Raw genomic sequence first — 20412 nt, forward strand, 5'->3', positions numbered from 1 at the left:
TCACTGCAGAGTGGCTGCACAGATTTACATGCCCTGTAAAATAGCGATGTCCACTCTCTTTTGCCTGCAACCATACGGTTTCAGAAATTGTGCGTTCCTCCTCCACAGCTGCAAGTGGAAAAAAGCAAGCAGCAAAGTCAAAAGAAGAGTTAGCTCAGGAAAAGAAGAAAGAACTAGAAAAACGGTTACAAGATGTCAGTGGGCAGCTAAACAACAACAAGAAACCTGCAAAGAAAGGTAATGGCTTTGGTTTTACTGTGCTAACAGTGCCCAAAAAGTTGTGTATGTAGATAGACTTCCTCACTGAGGCAAAACTGCTGCCTTCTTGTAGCCTTGGGTTTATCTCTGTGACAGCTACCCCGGGTGGTCACTAGTGCCGGCGCACAGCAAGTTACTGCTGGGCACTGAGCTTCTGTGTGGGGCTGCTTTGGTCCCTCTCCAGGTGGAAGCTCTCCTGGGTTGTAAATGTGAGGTGTCTTGGAGGCAATTAATCCTTCAGAAGGAGGAGGATCATCTGCTCTGGTTAGCCTGTGCAGGACTGTGCATACAGACCAGTAGCCCCAGAGCATTTAATGGGTGGTTTTTCTCCATTGTGGGATTAAAAAAGCCGAAGCCCCCACATAGTGCAATAGTGTGAGAAAATGGTACAAAAGGTTCTTCCAGTGCGAACTAAGCTTCTTCCAGCTTCGCACAAGTCAAACAGGGCTTTCTTGGGTTCAGAGGTTGCACTGAAGCACGCAAGGCTTGGACACAGCTCCCCAGGTGCTGTGCTCTCCTGTGCACATCCCAAACTTTTGTGGTCACCTGCACCCTGAGAAACCGTGACATCCACTGACGGGACAGGCCTCGTTGCGGCAAGCAAAGGCTGTGGGTAAATAAGCTGCCCACGCAAAACGAAGTTGTGAACAAAGCCACAGAGGACGAAGGCTGTGGGCAGAATTTCTCTAGTTCAGTTCCTTGCAAAAGTAACCACATCGCTGCCTTCTTCCCCGCAGAGAAATCTGGCTCAGCTCCCTCCGGAGGCCCTTCCCGGCTCAGCAGCAGCAGCTCCTCCGAGTCCGGGAGCAGCAGCTCCAGCGGCTCCAGCTCGGACAGCAGCGATTCGGAATGAGTTACGGACACTTACACAAAAAACACAAAATGGACATCACCCTCACTGATGTTCTGCAGTGTTCCTTCCTCTCCTTAATATACTGCTCTTGTTCCACGGTGGTGGTCAGGTTTTTTTTCCTCTCTCTTTCTCTGACTTTTTTATTTTATTTTTTAATTCAGTGTTATAAAAGGTATCTTCCATTTTTTGGGGGGCGCTCTTTTCATAGGTCAAAGATCTTTGCGTGCGTGTGTGTGTGTGACTAGACTTTATGACAAATAGTTCCCTTTGCATAAAGTCTCTAAAATACATTTTAACTGAAGAAGATTGGTTGAAAATGGAAGAACTTTGAACTCTTAGCAGGAGATAAATAGAAAGTTCTGCAAGGTTTGTAGTACATTTCCCTCCCGCCCCTTCCCTCTTCCCAGAATGTTCTCTTTTAATAAGCCTGCCTGGCTCACACAAGGTAAAAAAAAAAAAAAAAAAAAAATCTTTTTTTAAAGAAATCTCTGTAAAATGGTACTGTATCTGAAAGATGTTAGCTTTTGAACTAGTTGGTGTATTTGTTATTAGCACTAGTATTCTTAATCTCGAAGTCTACAGTGTGATGAAAATGTCAGATGCTATCATCTTTTTACATAAAAACAAAAAAATTCTCATGTACTGTGGATTGCTAACATGCTTTTTTTTTTAATCTTGGTAGAGGCATAGGCACCTGTTCAGGAAGGTATTTAAGCATGAATTTAACTTTAAGCACATGAGCAATGTAAGTGGTTGCATTTCTTGTTTTTTCCACTCCAAAATTTTCATTTTTCTTGGGGATATGTTGGGAAGAAGGGAGCAAGGGACACTGAAGTTTCTTGGGAATGTTATTTTTAACATCAAATAGATAATTTCTAGGAAATGGACGCTCTCTATAAAAGTTTTCATTTAATTGAAAACAGTTTTTGGCTGAAAGTTCTCGGCTGGACCTCAGAGTGATCCCTGCAGCGTGACAAGGCAAGTCATGTGCTCCTTATTAGACACATGCTTAAGTACTTTCTCCATGACAAGCACCTCAGTCTGGGCTTAAAATAAAGGAGCACTGGAGCTCCAGCTGAGGCTGAGCTGGCAGGGGAATTGGAGAGGGACGTTGTGTGCGTTGGGTTTTGGTTTTCTTTTTTTTCCCCTCCTTATCGTTTCAGTAGTGAGCTCCTAGAAAGGGAACGCTACTTCTGTGTCGTGCAGGGTGCGAGTTTCCAGATACTGAAATGCTTACCTCAATAAAAAGAAAAAAGAGGGGAGGGAGAAAAAAAGAAGAGAGTAATTTTTTTTAAGGCTTGCAGTTTTTTTAGTCCAGCCTAATGTTTTGACCTGCATTGCTGCAATACACTGTTTTCACTGTCCCTAATTTCATGTATATACAAGTACTTTATTTATTAAACACCATTGGTCATTTAAAGCCTACTAAAAAAATAACAAAAGCAAAGCTGCATTATGCAGACCAGCAGAAATGCAGACTTTTAACGTGGTTTGAACCAGATTAAAAAAAACGACGGCAACAAAAACAAATAAAAATCTGAGACTTTATTTAAATCCAGTGGACTCTATACCTACAGGTGCTACAGTCCAGTCTATCGTGTGTCTGGTGCTCTGTTATGTTTGGTGTGTTCATTGTTGGTTTTGTTTTCTTCCTTCTTTACCTTTTCACCCCAGCCCCCTTTTTTCCTGTTTTGTACAGATTTTGGAGACATACAGCTAGATACAATTTCTTGATGCAGCACATTATTATTTTCTCTGTAATATTTCCAGAGGTCTTTTTACCCGTCTCTTTTTTTTTTTTTGGTAGAACAGTGGGTTTTTCTTTTATAATCCAATTTTAGGAAAATACCAGTTCTATAATTATATAAAATTTGTAATCTGAGGGGCAGAAATTTATTGTAAATTCTTAACTTTTTATTGTAAAGAAAAAAATATACAGAGTTTAACAGACAGTTATGCCTTTCCCTCTCCCAGCACCAGCCCCCAAGGCTGCCTCTCTATTATGGGCTAGCCCTAAAATTCACCCTGCCGCGATCTCTGTTAGCGGTTTGCCAGAGGCCCTGTGGTGCAAATTGCACCAGCTTTTATTTTTCACGTAGGTGAGTGGCCCTGGAGGACTCCTCAGCCCCAGCACGTGATTTTCATTGTACGCTCAGCCTCCGAGAGCTAGGACGGGAGATCGCGCCCTGGGATGCGTGGTGTCTGGGTTTGTCCCTTTGCTGGGGAAGCGCAGGGCCAGCCTGTTATTAGCACTCCGTGGTTTGCACTTCTAACTGCATCCGCAGTCAGCGACCCATCACTTACTGCCCATCGACTGAGCTTTTATTAGCTAGACACTTAGGCATCTGTCTTTAAAAACCTGTCTTTCAAAGATCAGCATTTCAGAGCGTTCAGATGTGCGTCTCGTAGAGCTGACGTGCCTCTGTCCATGTCTTGTCTGTATAGCAGCAGTAACGCACTCTCCACAGCTTGCTGTAGAAAAGAATTCCCATTTTTTTGCTGAGGGCTGAGCGCGCGATGCTGTGTTGCTGTGAGGCACTGAGTTCCTCCTATAAGTCGCTGGCATCCTTGGCTCATTTTGCAGTTACCGGGGTGCTTGGCCCATTGGCAGGAGGCTCTCAAGTCTTTGCAGATAGTTTCCCATTAGTATTTGAAAGCAGATGAACTAGGGCGATTCTTACTGAAATTAATGATTTTTCTTTTCCATTAACAATGTGGTTATTTTTACTTCCTATATGTTTTTAAATTCTGCCCTTAAAAAAAGTCTTCGCCTAGACAGATCCTTAGTAATATATTTTCAGAATTTACTATGAGGAAATTTAATATACACCTAATTAAGAGCTTAGGTTTTTTTAAAGGGGTTGGGTTTCATCTGTGTTTCTCCTATTGTCTGAGACTTGCATTATCAAAACCAACTAGTATTTTAATTAAAATAATTGCAACCGATTCAATACCATGGCAACTGGGATAAACAAGCTCCTAGTTTTCCCTGCTTGAAACCTTTTCATGCATGCATTAACCTGAGCTATGCTGTTGGTGTAACATGGTGGTCGCTCCCGTGCAGAGACCAAACGGCAGCCGGCGTTGGAGGCGATAGCAGCCCGCCCGGCAGCCGCTCTCGCCAGCATCACCGCCGCACAAAGCCCGGGGACCTGGCTCCGCAGCATGCCACCATCCTCCGACGTTGGGGACAACCCCGCTGACCACGGCCAGGGTACGGGCGTTCCTCTAGGATGCATAGGTCTGTCCCACCGCAGTCAGTGGGAATGTTAGAGCCAAAGGGTCGGGGACCAAGCATGAAGTGGTGGAAAGGGGCCTGGCCTGGGGCTGTCTGCAGTGCTGGAGGAGGATCTTTGTTTTAGTTGTCAAACCTGTCCTAGCTTGGGGATTTGCAAGGAAAACAAGCAACCCAAACCACCGAGGAGTATGAAGAACCACCTGCATATCTTTGATATACCCAGCTGCAACTTGGGCTACCATTTAGTGGGAAACTTTGTTGGTTTTCATGGAAAGTAAGGTGTTCCCTATGAAATGGCAGTTCACAGGAGAAATCCATTTTGGCATGACCTTCATTACAGGAAAGAAACTGGTGACTCTTCATTTCAAAACGTTGTTCTTACACTTTTTCATTTTCGCATTGTTTGTAGTGCTCATTATCTCCCGACATGTCAGTAGTGGTGCCTCTTGTATCTCCAGATCAGAGTGTCTCCAGGAAAGAAGAGCTGTTTTCAGTCCATAGTAAGTAGCAGCAGCCCTTAATGAGTTGGAAGCTGAAACAATAGAGCATTTCTTTCACTGAGTTTGTATTACATGACCCATCAGTACAGATGTCATGAAATAACTTTGAAATGATCAAACATATAACACTTGAAGTAACATTTTTAAACTTAAGAATAAAAAAAGATTGAAATTTTTATGGTTAGAATTTTTCTTGAACGAACAAAGTTTAACTTTGTTTTCCAGGGGAAACTTCACTGAAATCAGTATGATTTCTTATGTATACATACACACAAGTAGTTTTATTGAAACTGGTTTTTTCTGACAAATTCCTGTTTGACAAAACAAGATCTGACCAGACCTATTATCAATCAACCAGCATTACTGCACCTTTAAAAACTTTGTTAAACTTGATCTGATTGTAAGGCCAGCCCGTTTCTTGGCGTGCCATCAGATGTAGGCTCAGTGGGACCAGAGGGAGATCCGCATCCCATGGGCTCAGGCCCTGATCCATCTGCTAAAGGAATCTGTTGCCTACAACAGTTCTCTGCTAACCAAATGTTGTCTCTACAAAATCATTTCGGTTTTGTATTGATGTGATTTTAAACTTTCCTACCGACAGGGTTTGTAACTGTAGAGCTGATATTTCAGGCCTATGTAACTGTTGTTTGTCAGTGTGTGCGTAACAGATGCACGCACCCCCGCGCACGCACAGGTACCCAAGCACCTGCCTACGTGTAGATACATGAATTAGTTACCCAGTGAGGTCTCTTGCCACGTTCTCTATGTGGTAGAAGCAGACTGCAGTTACCTGATCTAGTTCTTTCTCTGTTTTGGGGACTCTTAGACCAGTTTTTAATTTTTTCCTTGTTTTGAAAGGAATGATGTTTTTTAAAGCTGGGGTTGGAGCTAGGGGGAAGGGATCGGGGCATGACAAAGAAAAACCACAACCTTTTTAGTACTGGATTTTAAAAAGACGTCTTCTCAAACACAAGCAGTTACCACTAGGGCTAACTGTGGGCAGGTTCTCCATTGTTGAAGAAAAATTTAGGGCGAGGATTCATTACACTAGCAGCGTTATCTTGCTTGTAAAACAATGAGATGCATTTTTTTAAAGAAATGGTATTTGCATATCTTTTTAAATGTCATTTTTAAAAAATAAATAAACCACCAGCTAGGATTTGACACAGGCCACTTAGAACTCACCCCTGATACTTGCATAACCAATCCAGAAAGATTTGTTGTTGTATTTTTGTTTTGGTTTTTTGTTTTTTTTTAATATTTAAAAAAATGTTACTTTTCTGTATGATGTGCATGCAAATTTACCGTAACTCTTTTTTCTTAAAACTTTTTAGTGCCATTTCTAGTATATTCCTGTAAATGTCAGTTACTGAAAAGAAATGAGTCAATGTAAGTAGTTTAGCTTGTTTATTGCAAATTGCTGGCCTCAAACACAACAGAATTAAAAAAAAGAGTTAGAAAGTAATCTTTGATGTTTCTGGTAATCATGGACCCTGGTCCTGGGGCATTTGTTTTGTTTTCATAATAAAAAGAAAAATTGTTTTGTGTGTGCAGTTTGATCCCGTATTTTCCCCTCTCCTCTCCCTTTCCCTTTCCTCATCTCCTTTTCCAGGTGTTGCACTTGCTCCAGTTGAGAAGCTGTAGGGCTTTGCTCGAGCAGTCGGTTGAGAGCATTGCTGAGAGACCAACATAAATACTCTAAGGGTCCTAGTGCCGTGAGTCTTGAAATAATTTGGAAGCGATTTTGCTAGTCCAGCTGTTAGCGCTGAGGGAGTGCCACACCGACGGGGCAAACTACCTTCAGAGCAGGGGCCGAGTCCGGGGCTCGGCCAAGCGTGGCCTGGGGTCTCCGAGTCACGGTTCCGCCCCTGGCGTAGCTGTGCTCTGGGCGCACCTTTCTCTCGGTGAGGGGAGCGCTCGGGCTGCTGCAGGGCACCAGGGCAGCCGAGGAGGGACTCTTACTCTTCCTAGAAGCCTACAATCTGAAGGGGTCTTAGTTTATGTGGGAATTGCATCTGATTGAGGTAAGTTCAGCTGAAAAAGAGAAGATGAAAGTTTCACCCAGGTGAAACTTTCAAGCCACCAGGACCTGAAGGAACCAGAGGGAATTTGTCACCGGCACTGGCAGCGGCACCTGCTCCCGCCGCCGGTGCTGGCCCCGCGGCTCAGCGAGCCCAGGGCGGCCGGGACGTGGCAGGTGCAGCTGGGAAGGGGGGGCCCGAGGGGCCGCTTACATTCACAGCAGGGCCTTGACACGACTGCGGGGTGGCCAAAATCTATTTTGGTCGCTGGAGAGCGTTCCAGTTGGTTTTGCTGTTAGGTTTTTCGGATGCGTGCCTGATGGTTTATTTATAAGGTGCGGGTTACAACAGCCGGGTTTCCCCAGGGTTAATCTTTCTCTAACCCTGTTCCTGCTCACTGGGTTTAAAAGCCATGATCTCCCTAAGGTTTCAGCAAACCTGTTTTGCTTAGCTGTGCCTTGTATCAATGATATCCCCAAAGGAAGCATTTGTTCAACCTATCCCCTAAAAATCTGTGTGGCAGCTGCCCCACAGGAGGCTGTTTTCGTTAGCATTGACTGAGTTATTTCTAGCCGCACAAGCAGCGCTGCTTCTTACAGACTTGGAGGTTAGGCAGAAGACAGCTGAGGTTCAGCTCAGGCCGATGTCTGCAGCGATAGAGGTTATCGGTGTGTGACATCCAGAGGCCGTCCTCGTCCCCGAAGGCACCGCTAGGACGCGAGGAGGGCTGCGGGGCTCGGGCGGCCGCAGGAGCCTCCTGCAGCCGTGGCCAGTCTTCACGGGCAAAGCGCTGCGACCTCGCAGAGGGAGGCTACCCACAGCCCCACCAGTAACTAAGGTCATTCCCAACTGGGAGAAGCTGCTGAGCTTTCCCTCTTCTGCCTGGAGTGAGAATAGCTGTAATCCTCACGTGTGCCAAGTGATGAACATGCAGAAGAAAACCAGCTGCTCGCGACGATGCGTTCAAATCATTTTAATGCACTTTACCAAAGAGGCTACAACAGCGTTTTAAACAAGTGCATCACCACTACACAACTGGCTCACAGCAATGCGCGCTCGTAGCAGCCGCTCCACAAACCTGCTGTGACTAAGGACACACCGCTACGGAAAATAGCACGGTCACGGAGAGATGGAAGAACAAGTCACGCTCCTCCTGCGCTGTCACGTCCAGCCTCGATCCTGGAAGAATTTATGCACGTAAAGTTTTTATTTTTGTGTAGTCCAATTAACACTCTTCAAATAATCGATTTTGGTTTACCAGTCACATAAATAAAGAGAGACCGATTATACCCAAAATAATCAACTTTCTTACTGAAATAAAAAAAAAAAATTATGTTTTTTCTATAAGAAAAGAAAATGAACAGCTGGTTTTGGGGCTGCGCTGTTCCTTAAACTCCCGGAGTTTGCGTTCTCCCCTGGCTCTGGAAAGGCCCTGACCACCTCTCCTGCCTCTGCTCTGGCTCCCACCCGCGGCTCCTGGGGCAGCTCCCAGGCCGGCCGCCGGCCCCGTCAGGCAAACACTTGCCCCTTCGCTCAGCCGAGCCGGGGAGCCCTGGGCCGTGCTCTGCCAGGAACAGCCCGCTCCGTGCAGGAGCACCGCTGCCGGCAGCTTTCCGCTCCCGCTGCTTCTGTGAATCTTCTTGAAGGCTTTTTTTCCCCAGTTAAAAAATATTTATTCACCAAAATATTTCTCAGGCAGAGCTAGTCCTGGCAAGATCAAGAGGACTATTGGAGCGCGCAGAGCAACGCGCCGGCCTGCGAAGCGCCGAGCTCCATCAGCAGGTTGGGTTTCGTCAGCGCACACGTAAGGTACCAAACATCCACACGTGCATAAATAGTACTTAAAAAAAAATGAGCTGCCTATGGTTTGCAGTGCGTACGCATGCTACGGATCGGGGCCGGGTACATCAAACCTCTACGATCGCGCGTTAAAGCAGGTATGCTCTGCTCGGCACGCGGAGTTCAGCGAACCGGAGCGTGTGGGGGGTAGCGTTCAGCCCACACGGGAGAGGTGGAAGAGATGATTCCTCGCTGTGTTAAAAAAAAAATAAAGTGCTTGAAAAATGCAAGAGGTTTTAGATAAATATAATAGAAGTAATGACTGTGCCTAATTTTAGACAGGTAGATAATCAATACCAAAGTCACCATCAAATACTGATTTGGTTGAAGTTAAGCCTGTGCCTGAGCGCTGCCGTTAGGCGCACGGGGCCGCAGGACGGAAAGGGAGCTGGCGACTTAAGCCCAGCGTTATACTTTGATGCTGAACCCTGGGCCGGTCAGCAGCAGCCCTGGAAGTGGCACTGCCTTGTTTTTAACAAAGATGTAGGCGCTGGCTGGGTTGAGATCCTCAGCTTGATCTCGCCTTGAGCAAGGTAGGGATTCGGCTCTGATGGAAACAACCTGAGAGCAGCCTCTGTTCCCAAGCAGTGCAACTGTAGTATTTTTCCCTCCTAAAACCCTTCTGTGAGTTGAAAACAAATGCTCCCAGACACAACTTTTAAAATACATGCACCAAATCTACTGCCCATCCCGAATTAGAAGATAAACCCTTCCAAGCTACCGTGTGCGTTAAAACTTAAATGCAAAGCACGCTTCAGTAGGCTGTTTTCTTCCACAACTGATCTCGGGGGCAGGTACGGGCTGCGCGGGAGTTCCCTCGCGTCCCTTCGCAGCCGATGCGTTTATTTACAGCAGCTTTGTTTTCCGTTGCTCTCCTGGACCTGTCCTGCACGTGGTGACCCCTTCCTGACGCGTGGGCTGGGAATCTGCCTGCGTGAAGGGAGTCGGCTCCGCCGGCTCCAGAAGTCCCGTGGCATCGGAAAGGGCCCTTTGCTTGGCATGGGACAAAACTGTAGGGCGCCACAATAAATCACTTCGTTACCTGGTCGTAAGAGACGTCCAGGGCAGCGATTAAAGGCAGAGAGGGCGAGCAGAACGAGTAATGGCTGGGTAGTTGCAGATCACCTTCCTAAAATCTTAGCCTCGATGGAAGGGGATCTGCGCTCGCCTCTCCCCCGCCAGCACTCGCAGAGCGTTGGCAAGGCGTAAGGACCAGCAAGGGAAGCTGCCCGCCGGGGACGGCTCCCAGGCGACAGCGGGTGTTTCTCTCGGTACCCAAGCCACTTGCAAGCAACACATGGTCCTGCACGGACCCTGCCAAGATGCCAGGCAGCAAACACAGGCTCACGGGCTCCCGAGCGAGACCGTTTTTGTTACACACACTCAATGACAGGCAAAATCTGATGCTACCAACAGCAAAACCAAACACAAACTTCAGACAGCCTTTCTGGCCCATCCCGTACACGCTGCTTTAGCCGCAGCTCTGTCGTGAGGATGGTGCAAACCCATCTCCCCCAGCTTGGTGCAAGTCTGGTTTGTCTCCACGTGTGGATTTCTAACGCAAAGCCACCAAAACTACATAATAGCACAAAACTTAGATTGCCCCGTGTCCCTGGGGACATCCAGCTTGTTTTTGTCCCGCACCAGGATGGCTTCGTTGCCGTACTGCGAGTACCACATGCTCCGGCTCCGGCTCAGGTAGGTGTTGGGGGGAGCCGACTCCAGTTTCTGCTGCTGCTGCTGCCAGATGAGCAGAGAGGTGTCCCTGTACCGCAGCCGGGCGTAGCCCTCGGACAAGGCTTTCTCAGGCAGGGGCACCCTCCCGTTCATTACTTTGTCAGTCATCTGCTCAGGGGTAGCTTCAGAGACGAGAGCTCCTTCCCGGCAGCTCCGCAATACACCCCGCTGGGTCGGTCCAGGTCAACGGCTGCTGCTTTGAGCTCAAGGGAGGACATCCCCGGCGGCACGGCTCTCGGGACTCTCGAGCCAGGTCGATGTAAGCACCGCTCGGGAGAGGGAGCGGGGACACGTGCGCCCAAAAATCACAACGGGCAGCCTGGCCTTGCTTAAAGAACAAGCCGGGACTTCCGACAGCTTAGCCAGTGGTGATGCCGCTGCGTGTTTCGTCTTGCAAAGGGACCACACGCACACGAGCCGCTTGCTGGTGAGAGTCCATGGAGCATCTCGATAGGCACGAGCGGCGGCTCCACGGCGCTGGGCTTGCTCCGCAGGCTGAGCAGCTCTGGATGAGCTCTGCTTCCCTGAAGAACGGATCCTGAAGCCGTAGGGCAGACCTAAGAGGTCAGGCCTAAGAGGTCAGGCCTAAGAGGTCACCAGTGCCCAGGCCGGTGCATGAATTCTCCACCTGTGCTTCACGCTGGTGCCAGACCGACGGACGGAGCGCAGTGAGTCACGTACTCGGGGATGCAGGAGAAGCTGCCTCCAGCCCCGGTTCTGGTACCCGAGCTGGGGCACCCATCGCCTCCCGCCAGCACCGCTTCAGGGCTTCAACCTGGGGGGCACAGCGGGGGTCACCCTCGGCCTGGCAGCGGGGGGCCCTGCCCTGCGAGGGCCCCTTTCCCGGACCCCCGTGTCCCCCCCGAGCCCCCCGACCCCTTCCCCCGCCACCGCGCACCCGCCCACGACCCCCCCCCCCCCCGGGGCTCTCCTGCCCCCCCCCCCCCGCCCCTGCACGCCCCCCCGCGGGGCACCCCCGCCCCCACGGCCCCCCGAGGGCCCCCTGCACCCCCCGCCCCGCCCGGCCCCACCGTGCTGCGCGGCCCGGCCCCGCCCGGCCCCACCGTGCTGCTCTGCCCGGCCCGGCCCGGCCCCGGCGCCGCTCGGCGGAGCAGCCGCGGAGCCGCCCCCGAGCGCATCACGGCGGGAGGAGCCAGAGCCGCCGCCGGGGCGGGGGGGCCGCGGGCCGGGGCGGGCGGGGGCCCGGGGCACCGCGGGGGGGTCCCCGAGCGGGGTGCGTGGGGCCGGGGCACGGCAATGGAGCTCCCCGAGTGGGGTGCGTGGGTCTGGGGCACGGCGGTGGAACGCCTCGAGTGGGGTGCGTGGGGCCGGAGTATGGCAATGGAGCAGCACTAGTGGGGTGCGTGGGTCTGGGGCACGGCGGTGGGTCTCCCCGAGTGGGGTGCGGGGGTCCAGGGCACGGCAGTGGGGCACCCCGAGTGGGGTGCGTGAGCCTGGGGCACAGCAATGGGGCTCCTGCACTGGGCGCATGGGGCCGGGGCACGGCGGTGGAGCACCCCGCGTGGGGCGCGTGGGGCTAGGGCACAGCAGTGGGGCTCCCCGAGCAGGGTGCGTGGGTCCCACGGGTGTCAGCACCCTCTGGGTGCACAGAGCATTTTAAAGGGACACCCAGCCCTGGGTGCGCTGAGCCCGTGGCATCGTACATGGGAACACGGGGGCTGAACTGGGGGAGCCTGCTGTTGCCCACCCAGTCCAGCACCGCCCGTGGGAGAGTGGTGGGATTTACCTCCTTCCTGGTGGGTGCCTGGTGTAGCGGCCATTTGTGCTGGGAGGGTGCGGGGTACCCTTTAAAACACCGCAGTTTTTATACCCCAGGGACTGCCCGTCCGTGGGCTGAGGGCAGGCAGGGGACATCCTTATCTGTGCTGAGCCTGGTGCCACCACGGCTGTGGCAGCCGCAGGGGCGCGTCTGTGGGGGGACTGCGTGGAAAAGGAGCGGGACTGAGCAGCACCTCCTCCGCCTCCGCTCATCATCGCTGGCTGCTCCAGCGCCTTTCCTTAGCCCGACCGTCCCCTGGCAAGCACAGTGAGAAATATGTTTTGAAGAGAGCTGTGGAGCTTATTCTTTTTCTGATGATGCTAAATTTAAGCTCTCAATCTTCTTATCTGCTGTGAATGCAGCGCCATCTAATCTCCTGTTAAGGACCCGATACGCTCCTCTTGCAGAGCTACTCCAGGCGCTGCTGCCGTTCCGCTTGGCCTTCATGGACACAAAGAAGATGCAATGGTTTACGTCGGTCAGATAGAAGGCGTGCTGCAGTTCCCCGTTCCCAGAAGATTTAGCCCAAACACAAAGAAGAGGGAAGAAAGAAAAGGAGGAGGAATACACTGTTGGAATGCTTACTATCAATCAGAAATGTCCTGACTTTGCTGCTTAATCCGCCTCCCGCTAGCGCGGAGGAGCCAGCCCAGGCCCCACCTTGTGGAAGCTGCAGAGCAAAATGCAAAATCGTTTAATGGAACCAGATTTCGTTTTTTGGCATGGATGAGGTGTCTTGGTTGTCTCTGAAAAATTACCAGTTCTGTTATCACCAAACTCAGAGCATAACAGAAGGCGGCGGTAAGTGGAGTGGCTACGTTGCCAAGATGAGGCAAGAAGAAGGACTGGAAACTGCAGCCCTTGGAAAACCAACAACTGTCTCTGACCGTCCGCTTGACCCTTCGCCATGAGTCCCCGAGACGCCTGCCAACAGGACCCTTCCCAAATAAACCTTGGAAGCAGCAGCAGTGGAATGGATAAGGTGAAACCCCGGTGCTGCCCGGCCAAGACTTTGTTCCTCTCCTCCCTCCTCCAAGGAGATCTCTGTGCCTGCTTTGCTTTCCCCGTGAGCTGCCTCGGGCCTTACCTCTGCTGTAAAACACGGCTGCAGTATGGGGCTGGGCAATTTTCTCCCTGCTCAGCTCCTTAGGACTGCGATACGGTTTAGGTCTATCTGATTTTGAAGGGAAAGCTGCTGGGGGTGCAGGCCGGTGGAGAGGGGCTGGTTAGCGAGGCTGTGCCGGAGTGCGACGGTGGCGGTGGGAAGAGGGTGTTATTTGTAGGCAGCACAGCTGGGGCATCACGGCCCCGTGAACGAGACTCCGCAGAGAAATGCCCAGGAAGGTGCTGGCTCCACCTGCCTCGTACCCGGGTTGAGAGCCCTTTTCCAGTGGAGCCGCGCTCTCCGACGCTACCTTTCTCCAGGCTAAACAAAGAATATTTTTGACTGACTGCTCCCATTGCACCAGGACAAGAAGAGAATCCAGTTCAGTTTTTGGGTCCCTCACTACAAGAAGGACATTGAGGTGCTGGAGCACGTCCAGAGGAGGGCAACGAAGCTGGTGAAGGGTCTGGAGCACAAGTCTCATGAGGAGCGGCTGAGGGAGCTGGGGTTGTTTAGCCTGGAGAAGAGGAGGCTGAGGGGAGACCGTATCACTCTGTACAACTGCCTGAAAGGAGGCTGAAGCAGGGGGGGTCGGTCTCTTCTCCCCAGTAACGAGTGATAGGAGGAGAGGGAACGGCCTCAAGCTGCGCCAGGGCAGGTTTAGGTTGGATATTAGGAAAAACTTCTTCACCGAAAGGGTGGTCAAGCATTGGAACAGGCTGCCCAGGGAAGTGGTTGAGTCTCCATCCCTGGAGGTATCTAAAGAACGGATAGATGTGGTGCTTGAGGACATGGTATAGATGGACTTGGCAGTGTTAGGTTAACGGTTGGACTCGATGATCTTAAGGGTCTTTTCCTACCATGACGATTCTATGATTCTATGATTCATCCCTCCTGCCAGCACCGGGCTGCGCCAGGTTAATTTTCCTGCTCTCCCTGGGCACAGCGGCAGCAGTAACCTGCATTGCCTGCGCGTGGAGGCGGCGTGCCTGGGGTAGGGGCGAAGACCTGAGCTCTCCTGGCAGGAGAGCGGGGCCCTTAGCAGGAGGATAATTGCAGTGACTGTTCCAGGGTACGAGTTGTCTGGGCGGGTGGATCAGGTGTTTACAGCAGTAGATGAGCCAGACAGAGAATTACTGCCTGTACCCGGTGGATGTTAGGAGTTTAACGCGGCAGCGCTCCCGTGGTTGTGTGCTCTGGCCCTCCCCGCCGATCGAGCCCCGGCTGAGCAGGGTGTTTGCTGAGTTGTGACTTGCTCAGGTTTCCTAAAATAGTTGGTGAAAGGAGATCACAAAATCGAAGGGCGTGATGTAAACGGCACCCAGGCTGCACGGGCGGCTGCTGGCGGCGGCTGGCGGTGCCCGAGCTCTGCTGTGCCAGCAGCCGTGACGGCTCCTGCTCTGGGGACCCCGGCTCCAGCTGGGGACAGACGGCCATCTGTCCGTCTGCTGGGCCACTGGCAGCCAGCAGCGGGTTTGGGACAGGCTGGTGCACACTTGGTCTAATCCAGAAGGTGGCAATGGCAATCCGTAGGCACTGGCTGGCTTGGAGATGGGGATTTCTTGGCGGCGGGGCCCGTGTATTTAAGGGATGTTTTCAGATGGCTGCTCCGGAGAGGCAGCGTGGTGGCTGCTTCCCTGCGTGCGCTGACCGGGGCGTCAGCTCTTCTCCCAGGAGCTGACCAAACATTACAGAAAATACACATTGCTGTGCAATGTGGCCATTTCCCAGGGGTGTTTTGGTTGATTTGTAAGGCACGATCTCCTCACACATGTTTGTGCATTTAACTTTTCTTGTTTCTTTCTTTCTCTTTCTCTCTTTCTCTTGTTTCTTTTTCTTTTTCTCTCCTTTCTTTCTTTCTTTCCTTCCTTCCTTTCTTTCTTTCTTTTTCTCTCTTTCTTTCTCTTTCTCTTGTTTCTTTTTCTTTTTCTCTTCTTTCTTTCTTTCCTTCTTTTCTTTCTTTTTCTCTTTCTTTTTCTCTCTTTCTTTTTCTTTCTCTCTCCCTCCTTTCTTTCTTTCTTTCTTTCTCTCTTTCTCTCTTTCTTCCTCTCTTTCTTTCTTCCTTTCTCCCTTTCTCCCTTTCTTTCCTTCCCCCTTTCTCTCCCTCTCCCTTTCTCTCTCTCTCATGACTAGTTTTGCCTGTTCTGTGCCGGACTGTGCTGTTCCCCAGCAGCTCCGTGGGGTTCCCCCGGCCGCGTCCCCCTCGCACCCCTCTGCAGCGGGACCCCGGCTGCGCGGCCGCCTGCTCCCCTCGGGCAGCAGCCGCCTGCCCGGCTGCCTGCGGCTGCTTACGCGGGCGCCTGGGGGGGAAAGCGCCCTGTTCCTTCTCCGCTCGTCTTCTGGCGCCTTCGGCCCCCGCTCGGGCTTCCCTCACGCCAGAAGGGGCTACCGGCGCATCCAGCGAAGCCGGGAGCGGAGAGGAGAAGCTCCGCGCTCGGTCCCCAGCAGAGGGTGGTGTCAGCCTCTGCCAGGGGGTCAGCAGCCTCAGCCCTGGCTGGCTGTCCTTCCCCGGCTATCTGTCCTTCCCCGGCTATCTGTCCTTCCCCGGCTATCTGTCCTGCCCCGGCTATCTGTCCTTCCCTGGCTGGCTGTCCTACCCTGGCTATCTGTCCTGCCCTGGCTGGCTGTCCTGCCCTGGCTATCTGTCCTTCCCCGGCTATCTGTCCTTCCCTGGCTGGCTGTCCTGCCCCGGCTATCTGTCCTTCCCTGGCTGGCTGTCCTGCCCTGGCTGGCTGTCCTTCCCTGGCTATCTGTCCTTCCCTGGCTATCTGTCCTTCCCTGGCTGTCATTCCCAGCAGTGCCAAGGGGCAGGAGAGGGGAGCACCACCTCTAGCACAAAACTCAACCTCTTTAATTCATGCAAGCTCCCTTTTAGCTTTAGGTCCAGCCTGAGAGCAGCGTCGAGGTCCTCCCTGTGCACCCCATCCTGTTCCAGGACATTTGTGTAATCTGCACCTCGCAGCCCACAAATGCATGCAGGATACCTGCTCTTCACCCAGCCTCGCCTTGCAGGTCTGGAGGGGGTTTTTTTTGCTGCCATCAGCCGTTCTGGTTGTTGCAGAGGTAGGTGAGAAGCGTACTTGCTTCCACACCTCCCACGCAGATGCCGGCTTTGCAGCTGCAGTGATTTTTCCTAAGTGTCCAGGGGCCAAGCACACTTTTTATTGCCCAGTAAAAAAGCCAGGCTGTAGCTAGCAGCTTTAATTATACACATATAATAAACTCCTCTGTTGTCCTCTACCTACAGACCTGACCTCACAAGGCAGACTAGCAGAGAGTCAACCAAAATTATCCCTGGCAGGACTCGGCTCCTTTCAGCAGCCTTGTGACTCCTGCCCGGTGGGTGCTGGGGGAGACCCAGCTGGCGGCCAGAAAGAAAAGCTTCGTGAAGAACTGAAAGAATGAGAAACTTTATTCTGAGAAATCACCTCCGCAGGGCACGGGGAACTGCGGACTGACACCAGCGTGCTCCTCAATACACCCAGGGCTGGCTGTAGCTCTGACTGTGGGTCTGGGGCGTACGGATGCTGCTCCCGCTCGGATCGGACCACACGTACCCTGCCCTGCCGGCGGGGCAGCGGGCATTGCACGCAGCCGGACCCGACACCGATTGAGTGCCAGCACATCGGGCTAAAAGAAGTGCCTTCTTAAAACCAACAAAAAGCCTACCAAACTTTCCTTGGAAAATTAAACAATTGTTTTTCACAGGAGGGACCCTGCTTCCTACATTGGAAATGAAGGATCATGCCAGTAGAGTTGCTCTTTCTTCTTTATCTCCACTTGGCTACATTTGGAAGAGATTAGCGTTGCATTTGTTTGACATCCAGGTTAATAGCTTCCCTTCGTCCCAGCCTCGGCTTCCGGCTTTGGCTATCTGGAAAGCCAGGCTGGAAATTAATGGACAAACTCTGGGGAGAGGATCTCGGAAGAAAACTCAGAACAGATTTGAAAGGAGGCTGTTTAAACTGTGCTGATTTGGATGGAAGCCACCAGTGAAAATTAGAGATTTTTCAAGAGTTTGCTGCCAAGGAGTTAATGGCTGAGAGTTGAGGTTTTTAATAAATACACTGGTAATTAATTATAGGAGTTGTCTTCATGTTTGAAAGGCAAGGAATACGATAGCTTGTTTGGGTTAAACATCTCCCCTGCACTATTTGCAACCCAAACATGGGATGAAGAGTGGGAGTGCACGGTCAGACAAAGCCCGGTCCTGTGCCTGAGGGCAGAGGGAGGGCGAGGAGCCCCGGGCCGGGTCCTGCTCGCCCCCGGCGAGCGCAGGGGTCCCGGGGGGGGGGTTCCCGGGGGGGGGGGCCCGGGAGGGGGGGACCCGAGCGGCATCGCCGAGCCGGCGGGGAGGGAGAAGCAGCAGCGCGGCTCGGCGCGGTGTCCCCGCAGCAGGGAGGGGAGCAGCAGCGGCAGGAGGGAGCGAGGGGGGGAAAAAAGGGAAAAAAAAGGGGGGGGAGAAGGGGGAAAAAAAGGGAGGAAAGGGAGGAAAAGAGGGGGGAAGGGGGGAAAAGGGGAGGAAGGGGGAAAAAGGGGGGGAAAGGGGAAAAAAGGAGGGGAAGAGGGAAAAGGGGAAAAAGGGGGGGAAGGGGGAAAAAGGGGGGGAAAAGGGAGGGAAAAGGGGGGAACGGGGAAGAAGGGGGGAAGGGGAGGAAGGGGGGAAAGGGAGGAAGGGGGGAAAGGGGGAGAAAAGGGGGGAAAAGGGGAGAAAAGGGGGGAAAAGGGGAGAAAAGGGGGGAAAAGGGGGGAAAGGGGGAGAAAAGGGGGGAAGGGGGGAAAAGTGGGGAAGAGGGAAAAAGGGGGGGAAGGGGGGAAAAGAGGAAAAAAAGGGGGGAACGGGGAAAAAAAAGGGAAAAAAAATATAATTGGGAAAAGAGCCAAGGCGGCGCGGAGCGCTCCCCGCCCCCTGCTCCCCGCCGCGGCCGGGGCCGCGCCGAGCCCGGGCTCCCGCAGACAAAGGGGCGGCGGGGGCGGCCCGGGGGCTCCTCCCGCCCGCCCGGGGCGGCGGGGAAAACTCGCACCCGCGGCGGCCCCGGCGGCAGCGCAGGTGGGGCCCCTCGGGAAGTTTCCTCGGGGCAGGGGGACGAAGTTGCGCGGGGGCGGCCCCGCCGGGCCCGGTTTCGGTCCCCGTTCTCCCCCCGCTTTGTTCCCGGGAGGATGCGGCGCGCCTAAGCCCCGGCCGAGGCGGTGGGGCCGCAGCGGGGGCAGGGGCAGCCCTCCGCCGGAAAACTCCGCGCCGCCCCCCTTCCTCCCCTTCCTCCTCCTCCTCCTCCTCCTCCTTCCTCCTCCTCCTCCGCAGAGCCCCGGCGCGGAGCGATGCTTCCCCGGGCGGCGGGCGGCGATGGAGCGGGGCGGTAGCGCGGCGCGGCGGTGCGGAGCAGCCCCTCGGGCAGCCGCCCGCTGCCCCTGAGCGGCGAGGAGGAGGAGGAGGAGGGGGGGGGGGGGAGGAAGGCCGGGTGTGTGAGCGGGGCGGCGGCCCCGTCGGACCGCGGCCATGGAGGAGTGGCGGCAGTGCGGCCGCTGGCTCATCGACTGCAAAGTTTTGCCCCCCAACCACCGGGTGGTCTGGCCCTCGGCGGTGGTCTTCGACCTGGCGCAGGCGCTGCGGGACGGGGTGCTGCTCTGCCAGCTGCTCCACAACCTCTCCCCCGGCTCCATCGACCTCAAGGACATCAACTTCAGGCCCCAGATGTCCCAGGTAGGAGGGGATGGAGGGATGGATGGATGGATGGATGGGTGGATGGGTGGGTGGGTGGGGGACACCCATGAGCACCCCTTTCCCTGGGCGCGGGTGTTGCTCTCGCAAAACTTGGTGGGATGCGTGAATGCGAGCGGGTTTGGGCAGGGGGTGCGTGGGAGATCGTTTGCTTCGCCCCCCCACGGCTGCCCTTCACCCCCCCCCCCGCCGCCGTAGCTGCCGGTTCCTCGGCGGGCTCAGCCCCGGGGCCGGGGGCAGCGCCGGTGGGAACGGCGGCACAGGGGAAAGGGCTCCGGGGCGGAGGAACAAACACCCCGGGGAAAGAGGGAAACATCCCCCCTTCTGCTTACAGTCGTCGCGAAACAAAAGCAAATAATCCGGGTGAGAGCAGGAGATGGGATTACTTCGGGGTTTTTAACGAGGCGCTTTGATCCGCTGGAGGAGCGGGCGGTCCTGGGAGGGTACCGGCCTTGGGGACCAAACTTTGGCCGGGAAGATTAAAAGCAAAATAAGCAAATAAAAAAAACCAAACAAACCAACAAACCCAAGCCCTGGTGCTGTGCAAGCCCGTCCCAAGGCCGGTCGGGCAGGGAGCGCGGCCATGCGGTGCCCGGTCCCTCCCCGGGCCGGGGCTCCCGGTGCCCCCGGGCGAGCAGCCCCGGGCGAGCAGCGGCTGCTCCGGGGCGGGGGTGGCTGGGGCTCGGTTCACCGCCCCCGGCTGCGCCCCGGCCCCGCCGGCCCCGCTCCCATCGCGGCTTCCAGGGCTGGGAACTTCCAGTAAAGCTTCGGGGCTCCCTCCGTGGAAGTGTTTTCAGTTTCTGGTTGTTTTGGTGGAAGCAGGCTTAAACAAACGGAGAAAAAAAAAAAAAAAGGCAAACACCGAGCTCTGGTTGTTTTGGGTTTAAATGCTCTGCTTATGTTTTTGCAAGCCAAGCTGTGCAGCATTTGCATGGGAATTGGGAAGTGAAATCAATTAAAAACAAATGAAAAGGGGTACTTTGTCCTCCCTACCCGGCAGCCCCTGTGTTGACAAGTGACCGGTAAACTTGCCTTCTATTTTTGAACAACAGCAGGTTTTATTGGTGAAAGGGAAGGGAAATTTCCTGGTAGCAAGGGCATGCGAGACTCTGTTTAACTTTATGGAAGCGTTCAAAGACAAATAATGTATGATGTTAACGTGAGTTCTGGATACGTGCTGTGCAAGCACGCTGCTTATCCGGCAAGTGCCTTTCCCTTCTTCCACCAGAGTTTTGTTCCAGGGCAATGGTGGGTTTTGTCTGTTTGGCCTCCTCCAGCAAGACGTAACCCCGGTGCTGGGGGGGCTGCTGGGACCGAGGACCGCCGGTAGCCGTGAGCTCCCCTCCGAGGCGTTCAGGCCCG

General features: G+C 53.5%; 3 protein-coding genes across 10 annotated transcripts in view; 2 read left to right on the top strand and 1 right to left on the bottom strand.

Annotated features, from left to right (window-relative positions):
- The window catches only part of BRD3 (bromodomain containing 3), a 51721-nt gene extending 45076 nt beyond the window's left edge, over positions 1-6645 (top strand). For 3 of the 5 annotated variants that reach the window (XM_082327703.1, XM_082327702.1, XM_082327704.1), the window contains 2 exons: positions 109-237; positions 996-6320. In XM_082327703.1, coding sequence (XP_082183829.1) covers positions 109-237; positions 996-1111 — 245 coding nt within the window. In that variant the 3' untranslated portion in view covers positions 1112-6320. Of the gene's footprint in view, positions 1-108; positions 238-995; positions 6321-6461 lie in introns of those variants that run through there. The other 2 variants (XR_014229862.1, XM_082327705.1) reach the window with 2 other exon arrangements.
- A 3639-nt stretch (positions 6646-10284) lies between these two features.
- BRD3OS (BRD3 opposite strand) lies at positions 10285-10642 on the bottom strand (the record flags this gene model as incomplete). Its single annotated transcript, XM_082327511.1, has 1 exon — positions 10285-10642. The coding sequence occupies exon 1, from the start codon at positions 10552-10554 to the stop codon at positions 10285-10287; it is 270 nt and encodes an 89-aa protein (XP_082183637.1). The 5' UTR covers positions 10555-10642.
- An 8130-nt stretch (positions 10643-18772) lies between these two features.
- Positions 18773-20412, top strand: part of VAV2 (vav guanine nucleotide exchange factor 2) — a 148334-nt gene continuing 146694 nt past the window's right edge. For all 4 annotated transcript variants that reach the window (XM_082327367.1, XM_082327364.1, XM_082327366.1 and 1 more), the window contains exon 1: positions 18773-19032. In XM_082327367.1, coding sequence (XP_082183493.1) covers positions 18829-19032 — 204 coding nt within the window. In that variant the 5' untranslated portion in view covers positions 18773-18828. The remainder of the gene's footprint in view (positions 19033-20412) is intronic.

This window comes from Platalea leucorodia (assembly GCF_965183815.1).
Source record: "Platalea leucorodia genome assembly, chromosome: 15".
NCBI classification, from domain to species: domain Eukaryota; kingdom Metazoa; phylum Chordata; class Aves; order Pelecaniformes; family Threskiornithidae; genus Platalea; species Platalea leucorodia.